General features: G+C 37.1%; 1 protein-coding gene across 3 annotated transcripts in view; it reads right to left on the bottom strand.

Annotated features, from left to right (window-relative positions):
* The window catches only part of LOC140158613 (transmembrane and coiled-coil domains protein 2-like), an 81,548-nt gene that overhangs the window by 19,382 nt on the left and 47,310 nt on the right, over positions 1–14,856 (bottom strand). For all 3 annotated transcript variants that reach the window (XM_072181776.1, XM_072181774.1, XM_072181775.1), the window contains exons 2-4: positions 14,003–14,119; positions 5,625–5,805; positions 4,075–4,291 (exon numbers count right to left, since the gene is read on the bottom strand). In XM_072181776.1, the coding sequence (XP_072037877.1) occupies positions 4,075–4,291; positions 5,625–5,805; positions 14,003–14,119 (515 nt within the window). The remainder of the gene's footprint in view (positions 1–4,074; positions 4,292–5,624; positions 5,806–14,002; positions 14,120–14,856) is intronic.

Here is a 14,856-nt window from a genome sequence, read left to right as displayed (position 1 = left end):
ACGACCTCCCTCTGAACACAAAGTCAACAATTAGACTTTTTGCTGACGATTGCGTGATGTATAGAAACATTAAAAATGACACAGACGCACAAACACTACAGAATGATCTTGACACCCTTTCTGTATGGCAAGACAACTGGCAACTCAGGTTCAACCCTGACAAATGTTATGTGCTTAAGATATCCCGTTCAAAGAAACCAAAGACTCATCAATATAAATTAGGTAACACCATATTAGCTCAAACATCATCACACATGTACCTAGGTGTTGAGATATCTGAAGACCTTAAGTGGAATAATCATATCAACAAGATTACCGCTAAGTCTAGTAGGGTTCTCGGTTTCATCAAAAGGAACCTGAGATCTTGTCCAAGCAATTTAAGATCAAAAGCTTTCCAGACACTGGTCCGTCCCCACTTAGAATATTGCTCAACAGTGTGGAATCCTCATACCAAAGAGTTGACTGATAAAATTGAAACCATCCAGAGAAGAGGAGCAAGATTCAGTATTCAGTGATTACAGGCGTACCAGCAGCGTTACCACCATTCTGAAGAAACTAGACTGGAAACCACTCCACCTGCGGAGGAAAGTCGCATGTGTATCTATGTTTCATAAGATTGTCAACAATCAGGTAGCCATCCCGGCACACGCAATTCGTGCAGCCGGTCCAAACGCAAATCTTCACGCCTCAGCCATAATCAATCTTACAGTAGACTAACAGGAAGAACTGATCAATGCATGAACTCATATTTCCCACTCACAACCAAGAGTTGGAACAACCTGCCGCAACAACTAGTGGACATTAAACTATCTACACAATTCAAGACAGCCGTGGCTGAGCACATCTTCAGCCAGGAAGAAAGCACCCAACGAGAATAAGTAACCGAAAGCACCCCTCAACTTCCTCTCGTCTGACCTCCGAAGGAGGTGTTGAGAGTACCTATCAGATTCAGATATATTTTACCAATGTAATAATTCAACACCTCTTAATAGTGTTGAAGGGCCTGAGACCAACTCCCAAATCCTTACTTTCAAGAACAGACTCAGCACATGACTCGGACCAGAGTCATGTTTTCAGTCTTAGTGTAGAACTTGGGAGCAAGGTAACTTAGGTAAGACTATATACAAAGTCTCTAAAGCTACTTGTGTAGTTTTGTTACACAAAACGAGAGGATAAAATGTTTGATCACACAGTCCACAGCCTTTCAGCAGCATATACTCATACAAGTTCCACAGTGAGAATAGAACCACACCTCAAACAACCCCCAAACACAACCCCACACACACACACCCCGACTCACATGCTAACTCACATAAGCTGCCCCCAACACACGCATTCCTAACCATTCCTATACAAACTCCCAGAAAATTTACCTGATATTTTAGTTTAGAATTCCTATTAGGCATCGCTTTCCATGTAACATTTCTACAGGTTGATTTCAAGTAACGTCTCTGTTCTGGCACTTGTAGGCCTCTGTGTAGGCCTACTTCCCCTGAACCTATCATTGCTAAGGCCAATATAATATCCCCACATCAAGGTAGTTCAACTATAATGTATGAACCCTATAGCTTCTTCAGTCAACACCAACAAACTTGTTACAGGTTCAATGTAAGGAGTCATGTGCACTAAATTGATTACAAAATGATCCTATGTTTACTCAATTCAATATGAATGAACAGAGTGTCAAAACAGACCATGATGTAAACTCAGTCATATGGTATCTTGTCACACTTGTGAAAAACAATACCATTGAGAAAAAGTGACCTACTGAGTTTATTACGTAATATGTTTATTACAATTTAAATCAATCTAGTTTAACAATCCATTGATTAGGGGTCAAAATTGTCACTTGACAATGTTAAACATTAAAAAAAAAGAGAAATACACAAGCAAAATTGTTTTTATTTGCTGGGATTGGTCCTAATTTGAGGGGTTCATGAAATTGTGTTATTGATTTTTAGGGGTGCTAACCCCACGCTCCATAAAGTCCACATTGGCATATATATAGGCCTACATAACAAACAAGGAAATAGGCAAGAAAGCAAACACACAAATAAGATTTTCTGAAAATTGAATTTAATATCTCAAAAAGTTGTGAAATTGACAACTGAAAGAAGCTGCCATCATCAGCAGTCAATTCCAATACTCCTAACTGGATTTAAGAAATCTTGACAAGATTATATGAGTTCCTAATGTGCTTTCATATGTCCTCAACTCAGCTACACTCAACAGAAGGTGCTGCATTCAAGGTATCAAGCATGCAAACAAGCAGGACCCCCAAAAAAAAAAAAACCCCAACAACATACAAAACAAACAAACAAACAAACAAATCACACTTGCAACCCTGTAAGTATGGAATGCACAGGCCTCTAAGCAAAAGTGTGTAATAATAATCTTGGTTTCCTTGCAAATTCTGTAGATATCTAAGACTTTTTAAAATAGCTAAATAGAATATAATAAATTGGTTTTAGATTTTTAAATGCTTAGTTTTATAGATTGCACTAGTTGGTTGACATAATCTCAAAGTTTTATGCAATTTAGTTGCAGTCAAGCCAATCATACACCATGCTAATTATAAGTGCATTCAAAATGACACTATTGCAACAAATTTGTCATAATGACATTGATAATTTAACTTTCAAATATAAGAGAGAATATTTCCCTGCAAGAACTGACTTAGGAAGATGGCATTGCATTGTCCGTATCAGCAGTCTAATGCTTAACAATCTTATTTGAGCAAAATATCAACTCCATTAGAGCAAATATCTATCAATCAAATGACATTGCTTCTTCTCAACTGAGAAGGTATTATGAACACTTTGAAAGGAAAATTGCTAAAAATAAATATATATACCACAATACAATTATCACAATAAGCATGGTACTATTTCTGTAAGAATTAATTTGAATTTTTGGAGTGTGTTGTGGTTTGGAGTCTTAAAATGGAGATGATACTGCGCTGTATTAATTGCATGAGCACAAACTACTAAATCATCCAGATGTTGACTAGTTGAAAGCAATATCACAGGGCAGATGAGAATTTCAATCCAGGAAGTAACCATATATTCCAATTTAACATGTTCATTATTCTTACCATCTACACACATGTTCAAAAATAGCAGATAATAAAAAGGTTGCATGACATCAGAATTGGAATCCTCAATCTCTTATTCATTAGAATCATTTTGAGGAGCAACTTAAAACTGTGTGTATTAATTTGGGAACTTTTACTAGTTTTGGTTACCGATGATGCACTGACAATCTTCTTTGATGGAAATTCATACTATCATATCCATTTGTTGGTGACATACCTTGTTACAGTTTCATGCTGCTACGCAGCACTTCATTGGACTGGCAACTTTGCTGCTTCTTTCCTGAAGTTGCTGCCATTGGTGGCGCAAGTAGCTGGTCGAATATATTCATTAAGACTTTCCCTTCATCTCTGTTTATGGTGTTTTGCCCTTGTCGCTTGATCCAAACTGCCTCTCTAATTTGTCTGTTGTTCCTGTTGGTCTCCCTTGATCTAATATTCGCATCCTCCCACCATGACCAGAGATGAAGGGAACTATTTCCTACCGAATATTTTTGACAAGCTTCTGGTACTGCCAAAGGCAGCAACTTCAGAAAAGAAGAAGCAAGATTGCCAGTCTGATGAAGTGCAGCATGAAACTGTAACAAGGTATGTAACCAAGGTCTTAGCCAGCCATGCATCCACCCGTCTTTAAGACGGGCTAATCTAATTCTAGATGGGTGGATTTAATGGATTTTACAGATGTCATAGCTCTGAAACAGATGATTTTAAGGTGATATGAACTTGAGACTAATTCAGAGTGACATGTAAAGGCCAAATCAGGACATATTTGACCCCAGTGACCCTTCCATGGGTATAGACAAGTTGTTTTATATTTGTGGGTCCAATTTTGGTATCTGCTTGGACGGGTGGTTTCTGATTTCTGGCTAAGACTCTGTATGTCACCAAGAAAAAAATGGATTTGATAGTATGAATTCCATCAAACAGTTTTTCTTGACAATCCAGATGAACCTAATACAACATATTATCATGATTATCCTTACCAAGTCAGAGTCATATTGGATAGACCTGTCTGTGTCCTTGTCCTTGTTGACAACAAAAGGGAGAGGGGTTCGACTCCTGACTGGTCTGTTGCTGTCATCTTTGGTTTCTTTGATTGCAGGCACTTCATTGTCACTGCTGGTTCCATCTGATGCTGTGCGAACTGCTGAAGGTTTAGAGAGGCTACTACTGCTGGAGACTTTGCCATCGGATCGACTCCTGAATGAGCAAGCAAGGATACAAGGTCAAAGATTGATAATCACATACAAAAATTGTGCCAAGTCTTTGCAGCAATTAATGAGGAAGAGAATAATTGCCAACGATGTACTAATATCCATAACCAAGGCAATAACCTTCAGACATCTTCTCAAATCTCACCTGTTTCCCATGATTGTTCACATTCTCTTTTCTCAGCTGCTTATCTCGCTTTGCTTCTGTGAATGCTCCTTCATAAAAGGCACTTTATAAATCCCCTTGGTCCGTATGCACAAAAGAGTTAGACCGGGTCTAAAGTTAAACCTGGTCTAAGTGGAATTTAGTCCCAGGAGAAAGGACATTTTCCTTTACATTTGCTTAAGATATTTTGTATTATTTTTGAACTCTGCATTTAAATCTTTAGAATTTGCTAGCTACTTTAGGAAGGAAATAGGAGTAATGGACCATTCCTGATGGAACTAATCCACTTAGACCAGGTCTAACTTTAGACCCGGTCTAACTCTTTTGTGCATACGGACCCTTATGTTTAAATTTTTTTTTTTTTTGCAACAATAATTTTAAAAAATGTTGCTTGTTTTCAATTCTGCTCATTTCATATATAAACACTTCATAAAGCTTAAAAGAGTTGAAAACCACATAATGAATGTAGCATGAAAATTTCACCTTTAACAGTACCCCATGCACTTAAACAAAAGCCCATTATACTACCTACAAATATTAGATAGAAAACATGTAATTTTTAACAGAAAACAGATGATTCCAGCATTATCAGCAAGGATAGTTGTGTGTCAGTACATTGCAAATTGACAGTGCTGGTATTGTAAGCATACACAAATTAGCCTATTGTTAAGACTTCATTGAGGACATCTTTATTTCATAAGCTATATAATCCCTGTCTTGATACTAGCCTAACTCTGAGTGATGCTTACTTCAAGGTTTTATACTATATGCAAAATATTTAATTCTCGATCATGAGAGGACATACCTGCTGCGTACTGTTGCGTCACCATACTTTTTGTGGAATACTAGTAACACAATCGCGCAAACTAAATGACTGAACCGAAGAATGTGATTAGTCAATTGTCAAAAGCTCTGTTTGATCTGTAAGCGTGTGGTCTCTGCATAGAATGCTTGACGTAAATATAAGCGCCTTGAGACCCTCTGGGTTAAGGGCGCCATATAAGAGCCTGTTATTATTATTATTATCTGTGCATATCCACATTGGATCTCATGATCGAGAATTAGATATTTTGCCCATAATACCTGCACCAATTTTCAATCTTCACCTTTTTTTTCCCTTCAAATCCTCAATACTTCCATTTACCAATATACTTACATGGCCGGTTTGCTCCGTATTTGTTGTAGGACCCTATTAAATGCCCTGGGTCTCTCCGGCGGGTTATAGATGTTATCCGCATAGGAAACCGGGTGTGTGTCTGATGCAGACAACGGCGATGCAGAGATGTCCGATCCAGAGATCTCCCCTTCTTTCTTGCGTGTGAAGAAGCCCTTGAACCCTGCAACAAAAATAGAAGACTTCAATTAAATCTTAGTTTTTGAAGGTTATTTTATCATCCATGTATGAGAGACATCTAATGAGTACATCTCTATCCAAGGATTATCAGCTGTATTTTATGCTTCATTATGCATGAGGATACAACTGAAATTTAATCAAAATATCATGACAGCCAATGTCAATGCACACATCACTATCACATATTCCTGTGGGCAGTATGAGCAATGTTTACAATATTTAAAATAGTTGAGTTTTATTTCTGCTATGAAATTCTGAATAAATTCTCCAAATAAACAAGTAAACTCAACTATCTTGGCAGGCCTGTGAAGAGTAAAATAATACATAAGAAATTGTGGGACATTTGACTGTCAATGTGGGAATCGATGTTGTCAGCGCAATAACATCATAAAGTAACTTTTCAGTGATTTTTGTGTTTCAATTTGTTTATTCAGTTACTGTTTCAACTAATTAAAATTGCGTCTAAGATTTGCATACATATGCATATGGCTTTAAATAGTACATGTGTGCATTACTTAATATTCCATTAAGAAATCAAAGTCCCCAAAAATTTCTCTTACAACTTTCTTGCATAAGGTCTTCATCTGAGCATAATTATGTTGAATACATTCATCGATAGTATATTTGTTCTCATAACTAGTTTTGAGAGTTTGTATCATATATCCTCCCAGGTTATGAAACAGTGGTTCTTAGGATGTGCCTAAAAAATAATGTAATTATATAGAGGTAATTGGTTAATTCTTGTATGGTGGAACATTTAATGAGCAAACCTACAGCTGAAAATATGCTAAAGACTGCAAGATAACCCCGGGCAAGAATCCAAGCCACTATGAGCTTGACAGGTATTGTAATATATGGTAGGTAGACAGCAAAATATTACTTGTCATTCTGAGAAAGTGAATCTTGAGAAAGAGCATTGAAAATGAGAAGCTGAATTACATTGTGAAAAAACTTTCAGAAATTTGGAACAGCAAATCAAGTTTAACAGTTTAGCTACCGTATACACATTGTCATTTGGTACGTATATTGAGGGTAATTCAGCCATTATGACCATGGCAGCCTGTTATGCATGAGACGTGAAAACAAACTTGCGGAGCATACTGCCTTGCCTTGCTGGAAGCTACATAATGATGATCTAGATAGAGGAGGAGTGTCTATTTTTAACTCACATGATGCAAATATAGTCATCTATACCTTGTCTAGTGGATATGCTAACCACCTTAGTATGAGACATAGCTTTTTCATGTCACAAACCTATTCAAGCACAGGCAATGGTGTTCATAAATCAGGATACCTGACATTTTGAAATGTTCCGTTGTGCAAACCTGAACGTCCTAATGTTACCTCTTGATATAACATTTTTCTCTGGTATTTTTTAAACACTACACAGTTTTTCATTGCTGTTGTTTTTCGACTTTGGAACAACATGGTTCAGTGCTGAGAATTCATGGTTCTGGTGCACAAGGTCCCAGGTTCGATTCCAAACTACCACTCGCCCCAGGTATGGTGCATGAACCATGAGAAAATCCTGTCCTTCAGTGATACTGATATGTACAAAAGAGTCATACCTGTACATGTAGCTTGTAGTCAGTTTTGAGAAGGGTAGGGTGTTAACTCCTGACTGTCCTAACCCGTCCCTGTGTTCTGGTGCATCTCAACAGAAATAAGCTTCCGCACTAAATTTTAAGATATCAATCAGTTGTGTTTTTTGTTTGTTTTCAGGATTTATCTTTTCATTACATGATGACTTCTGAAACATGTGAACTAAAGTGTCTCTGTCTCAGTCTTGTCTTCCTGCCTGCCTGTCTGTGTGTCTGTCTGTCTGTCATCTCTCCACTACTTCAGACAGAGATATTAGCAACTTTTTTATGATCAATTTAGCAATACATGTCAGGCAATGACATCAAAACTACTGAGGCTCTCATCTCAAACAGAGCAAGTCTTACCATATTTCATTGTGACCAACTACCAATTTTCATATTTCTCACTTTGAAAACAGCTTTGAGGCACTATAAAACAGTTTTATGAAATGCCTGATACAGTGGAATAGGTTTAATAGTTGGCACAGCTGTTTTGATGCTATTTATATTCTGATCACAACTGCATGCCTGAAATGCGCTTTCTGGATTGCGCTAAAATATGGCATGGGAAAGCAACATTTCCTTTGTAAATGCAAGTCTGCTTAATTTTTACATATCAGCATTCACCAGGAGGAAAGAATTTAGAGAGATGGAAAGAGGAAAACTTCAGTGTGTACTGGGACGGCTAGATTCCTACCTATATGTATTTGTGTGGTGTGTTGGAAGGTGTGCAATTGTAAACACCAATAAATGTGGATACACACATGAGAAATCTCTAGTGTAACATTGGGTCACTCCTGACTTTGATCATGAAATCTTAACCACGTATATAGCACAAAACACCTCAAGCATGTGTCCGTAGTTGGGTTTTGATATTTTACACATAGTAGAGCGTGGGTGGGTAATGCAGGTGTACAGGTGCACAATATGTGTGTGCAGTGGCATCACCAGACCTTTTTTTGCTGGGGCATGTTTTTTTTAAGGGGCCAAAATGTAAAACTGGTTAAGTTTTCCACAAAAAAAGTGCAACTTTCAATAATGTCTCATTTTGGTGGAGTGTGGTGTGTGTATATATGCATGTTTGTTGAGTTGCAAGTCAAAATATAGACCATTTAAGGTAAAATGGTTACAAAATTTTGGCGTGTGCTAGGGGGGCACCAAGGACTTTTGGCAGGCTGAGAGGAGGGGGAAGCAATTTTTGGCAGGCAGAGAGGGGGCAAGATTTCTTTAGCATGTTGAGAGGAGTCAAGCATTTTTGGCAGGCCTTTTTAAAATTTATCCACACCAGCCAGGAGGAGAGATAATTATTGCACAGCCCCTATAAATGTGAATGTGAATGCAAACTAAAAAAATATATCTATTTCAATCAAACCCTGCAGTCACGCAACCTAGAAATGTCAATTGAGGTCGATTGAAATCAATTTTCTGGCTGTGCAAACACTGTTTGCAGACATATACTGCTCCTAATGATAATTGAATTGATAATTTTAGCACTTGATTATTAATGGGATTGAACTGTCCCTATGACCCTACAGCTGCCCTATATTATTATAGAAATGTTGGTGATAATTTGGTGCTGCAATCTCTGCTAGATAAACAACACTATTTACGCAAGCAATCTTGTTATTGCTACGGAAATATTTTGATACGTTTTTATTGTGTGAAATATGAGTGCTAATTGGTTAATGCTGAATTGATTCAGTACATGTTTCAAAGCCAATGTTAACTTGATAGAGACTAACACATGTACACAGATACATGCCCGGGATACATGTATACACCTAGTTTGCAATGTGTAACTATAATTATTGTGAGTGTCTTTCTCTTTTTCACTCAACCTTTTTGATATTGTTTAATTTTGGTTTGAAAGTTTTTATGAACTTTATTTGTGTTCAATACTTGGCTTTATAACTCGGAAAACAATGACATTTTGTCAACTAAAAAAATCCCAGACGGGGATCACTTTTTTTACTTGTCTCCTTTATTATTTGCGACAGCGAACCTGGTAAAAAAAATCTTGTTTCCTTGGCTTTATAACATTTATTTGCCTTCTACATTTTGTTTGTCACATTGTCTCCATATTTCACTACCCGTCATGAGTAAATACAAAATATCAAAACAGTAACAAGAAAAAAATTAAATTTTTCAAAAATTGTTTTACTGACAGACACAGAAACAAATTTATTGAAGATTTCTTTATTTTCAAATGATAATTTATTTTTCTAACAAAGCAAGGTGGTTCTCAACAAGTCTTGCCGGCTTGCATGATTACTTTGGGTAACAGAAGTAAAACAAGGGCGGTTCTCAATCCACAAACCTGGAACCTGTTCATGTTTTTAAAAAATTGAAAAAAAAAAGAAGAAGAAAATTACAGATGTTGGGGAGGGGGGGTAAAACCATGTCATACAAAAAAACTAAGGGCTCATATTGAAATTCCCTTACACAGGAAGGTGTGCGCCATCCTGCAGCTTTCCTGTGCTAGCCTTCTTTTGTTAAAATCCTGGGCAGGGTGTATCACTGATGCATATAATCCATCCGTTTTATGACCGAGCTTTCCTGAGGCGCGCGCTTAGCGAGGGGAATCCTGTCTTCTTTCTGTGTGAAAACGTGGTAGGGTATTTCAATATGAGCCCTAACCTCAAAATTGGATTCATAGGTCTACCTAAAAGGCCCCTGGTGGGGTCCATAGACAACTCTCCCATGGGGTCCAAGAGTGCTGCCTCAGGAAGCTCCTGGATTTTAGCCTTTTAAAAATGGCTTATAGGATGGCTCTCTTGGACCTGATTTCTTGTTTTAAAATCAAGGTACATGCACTTTTCCCCTTACTAGCCATCATGCGCCATTTGGAATGCAGCAATGCTACACAAGTGGCACGCTTGCCGCCAGTTGAGGATCACTGATTCGAGCAAACAAACCATGAAAGATCATTTCTACCATCTACAGCCCAATTATGGAATTCTCTTCTTGCCCAAATTCCAGCCATTAGATCAAAGGCCAGCTTTAGCAGGGAGGTTACTCGCTTTCTGGGTGCTTCCGTCAGCAGTTTCTAAATGATCTTTTTTTTTGTCTCTGCTGTAAATGCCCAGTTATGCAATGTCGTAAAAAAAAACCAAAATACAATACGCATACATAGGTTCACATCTACAACGATAAATCATGCCTATTTTTATCAGCCTTGCTCTGCATTTTAATGGCTAGGCTACAATTTGGTTGTCATTTTTCAAAATTTATTAATCAATATGTTCAATAAAATGCATGACAGATTACATCTGTATTTGCGGATAATAAATAATTAATGCAAGTTCCATGAAGCACGGCATGCAGGCATCTGTACACATGTAACTGAATATACTGCGAAATATTTCAGCATTTTCATTTTAAAAATCAAGCGAGTTTGGACTACGAGTTTTAAATTAATACACATTCTTTCTTCTATGTTTCAATGAAGTATATGTAATATTATGAAATAGGATAAAACGCTGAAAATGTTTTGTTAAGCAATATTGCTTTCCCTGCTTTTCTGTAATCCCAAAAATATTTTACCAACAAAATATACATCTCCATAAAGTGAATCAACCACGGTTTTAAAACAGATGTCTGTATGCATACATGTCTGTATTATCTGTCTATCAAAAGCAACAAGGTATTACCGTGGAAACTGCCGAGTGTCGGAGAGTCACCCTCAACCACAATGACTCATTCAATCCCATCATACTTAGCAACAACATGAACTCATTAATGTCCCAGCTGATGGCAAGTTAAACAGCAATTGGATGTATTACATTAGGCTGCCCAGTCAAAAATACTGGAGTCCTTTTGTCAATTCCATATCAAATTTTTTGGTATTGATTCATTAATTAAATGATGACCTTTGTCTACATAATATTATGTGATTTGATCAAGCAGATATAGTTTGATCAGCTTGTAATTGGCAGGCCTTATAACATCGCGGATTAATATCAATATATTTTCTTTCGAGAATTGTCTTGTGACAACTCGTCAGGAGTATCACAAATTATTAATTAAAGTCCTATACTTTGCCTACTTTTTAACACACACAATATAGACCAGAGAGGTTAATTATATCACTCTTAATGTGGATCTATTTTTCGATGTAGTGGTAAAAGCCTAACATTTCCCGCCGATTCCGAGCTGATCAGAGTATACAGGTTTGCTACTTCTTTAAATTCCCTTTGATTGTGAGCAGCTGTCGGTTTTTAATACTACGCCTACTGTTGTATTGGGAGAGTTTAGGATAAACTGGTTTCCATCTTTTCTTCTTTATCCTCAGACTCCATCCAAAGTTTTTGTTTTTTGGTTGCTTACATTTTGATATTTCTCATCTTGGTCTGTTTTTGTATAATGTTGTATTTATGTATATACTTATTGATGTATTTGTGTAATACGGAACACAATTCAGCCTTTGGCTGCGATGTATTTGTTAATAAAACCTAACCTATAAATAGTTTTGGGTTGAAGTTTTATCTATTTCTGACATGAGATTTCAAATTGATTTGAGGGTGATACTAATGATTTGAATAGTTTATCCAAATTACTGGGATATCTTATTAATGAGGCGGTAAGAAAGCCAACAGTTACAACAGAAAGGTTTTTTTATTTAGATATCAAAGTTACAATCACATTCAAATGTTGTGTGTAATATTTGCTTCTTGTTTGTATTTGAATGAAATAATAAGGATATGATAAGATAGTATAATCTGTCTTCTAATATGCCAAACAATGTAGGTACTTAACAGCACATGCTAATCAAGGATACAGTCCAGTGACAAGACAATGTAAACTAGCATGGTTTCCTCAAAAACATTTGTAAGAAAATAAATATTTCCTGTTTAGTTCTTTTGTGGGAATGCGTGTTCAGGTGGGACCTAGTGCATCTGTTTGTGTTATGTCCATGAGCAAGGCACTTGTCCTGTAACTGCTCCTCTTCCCCTAACATCCTGGAAAAAATTGTGTGAACACCTACTCTAATTCCTATGTTCTTTTTTGTATAGTGCGCACGATATATGTCACTGGAAACTAGAATCATAATAATAGAGTTGTCTCAATGTTCATCATATGCATACCCCCTCCTCTTGCTAAACCAAACACGATATTGTGAATGAGCATATTAGGCTATTGGGCATGCCAACATTGTACAGGGGTAGAAGGGGAACCATTTTGAATTAGGCCTTTGAAAGTGTTCGCACAATTATTTCCAAGATTGTATGTGTATGATTGCATGTTAGCTTCCGTTGTGAAGGTAAACAGACTGTTTGTGGGGCATCGTGATCAGAGGAGCCAAGCCAGTTCTATATAGTTTGGGCCAATCCCTAATGAAAGAGGTATTGGTTGGTTAATCCAGGAAGTACTGAAAAGTGTGACCAACCAATTTACCTTGACTTTATCATGTTTATAACTGATAGCTTCAATTTGTTGTTGGGAAAGTTTGAAATTGTCAACATAGACATGGCCTAGTTCCCTCCAATTTCAATGTGCAATTTACGAGCCCATAGCATGAGCATTGAGCATATCAGTACAAAATCTAAGCGTCAGTGTATCTTGACTGGTTAGAGTTTCTGCCATGGCTCTGACTAGATAGAGCTACTGTCAATAGTGTATCAGTATTAGTATGCCTGTTATCTGTAGGACATTGTATTTTGGATTATGGCATGTAGATTCACCTTGTCTACAATTATCTGAAAAGAGCTACAGACAATGTGGAGACATTGAAGTGATACAGTAAGCTACATGTACCTCTGGCTTATACATACAGATGGCTCTGAAAAGAGCTGTGCAGTGAAAATAAAAATAAACTGAACTTCTAGCAGGCAATTTAATGTTATAAACCCGGGTTATAAACCTGTACAATCACACATTGTTTTACTTATGTGTAGACTTTGAGTTGGGACTAAACCTAACAAGGTATGTATATAGTAGCCATGATAGATTGGAACAATAAATTAAGAAGAAGTGTGGCTTTCATTTAAAAATGGGAATATTTGGAAGTGGACAGTACCATTAACACTTTGTCTTATATGATGTTACTTTTCCTCCTTAAATCAATTTCCAGAAATAGGAAGTATCTATTGATTCAAGTGGGAGTGATAACTTACCATATATATCACCTTAAACGATATGGTGAGGGCAATTTACTGCTCTTTTTGATCAGTTGCTATCTCCTAAACCAATGCAACTACAGTTCTCCTTCACTGTTGGCTTTAAAGAGGGGAGCCTTTCAGCTCTCAAACTCATTTTATGTGACAGAGTGTGACAGAGTGTGACAGGTGTTAATACATTCAAATCTAAGCACCAACATGTCTGTTGTTGCTGTTTTATTTGTTTTTTGAATGAAATAAAGATGAATGAATACAATACCATAAAGATTTGCCTAATAGCACATATGAACTCCCTTGACATAACTGGAATCTAAGATACAAACTAAAAGTACCCTCCCATGAAAATTCCACGAGCAAATAAGGGCACAGACTCTTAATTCTTGTTAGCATTTTCAGAGGAGGGAGCTCTGTTTTTGTACATTAAATTGACTATAATGCAAAGTTAACTCGTGCGCCATTAGGCGAATCATTACAGTATACTCACCCAGTGTAAGCTTTGGGGCTGGTGGGGATGCCCGACCATGAATTGGTGTTGATGTTAGCCTCTCTGTGCCTGTAGTGAGGTTCTCGGCACTACGACTCAGTCTACGAATGGGCGGTTCTGTAAAAAAAAAAAAAAAAGGAAACAATCAGTAAATCAGTAAATTTTGATAACTTTTATTAGCATCTTATTAGAAAACTGAACTCATGCTGCTGGCTAATGCTGTCATTTGCAAAAAGTTGTTTGCAAGAAGCAAAATGATATTGGTCATTTTTGTCTTTTGGGTGAGGTTTACAGCTTTGTGAAGCTAATCACTTGAGAAATCATCTACGGTACTTCTTCTTCGCTAAGCTGTGACTACGCATAAAGGTGTTGCTCAACATTATAAGTAACTTAATAAGTCTGATTTTGATGATGAGTTCTTGATTCCGATGAACAAATGAGGGGATCAGATTGATATTCACCATGTTCAGATGAGAAAGAACCTACAAGAATTGTAAGCTGTAAGTGACTGACATGATGATGCTCCATATCCCACCATGTTGGTGACAGGTAAACCCCTCACTTAGTCGCTAACAGGTAAATCCTTTACTCTGGAGTAAACTTACAGGAAACACCAACAGAAAACAGTGAGACACATACCTTCAATGTGTAGCAAGTCAAAATCAATCAAACTTCCCAATGCCTTATGGTCTAATAGCTTCTAATGGAAGTCTACAGCTTCTAAAAGAAGTCTACTCTGACTCAGTCAACCGGCCGGTCACAGATACAGGCCTTGGTTTCTTTTTGCTGAGTGCATCTGACTTGGTCTATCCTCTGTGAAATTGTAGAAATGTGATTTTTGGAACAAAAGAGAT

This window comes from Amphiura filiformis, chromosome 8 (assembly GCF_039555335.1).
Source record: "Amphiura filiformis chromosome 8, Afil_fr2py, whole genome shotgun sequence".
NCBI classification, from domain to species: domain Eukaryota; kingdom Metazoa; phylum Echinodermata; class Ophiuroidea; order Amphilepidida; family Amphiuridae; genus Amphiura; species Amphiura filiformis.
Note: the sequence above shows the minus strand (reverse complement) of the source record. Positions and strands in the feature narration are given on the sequence as shown.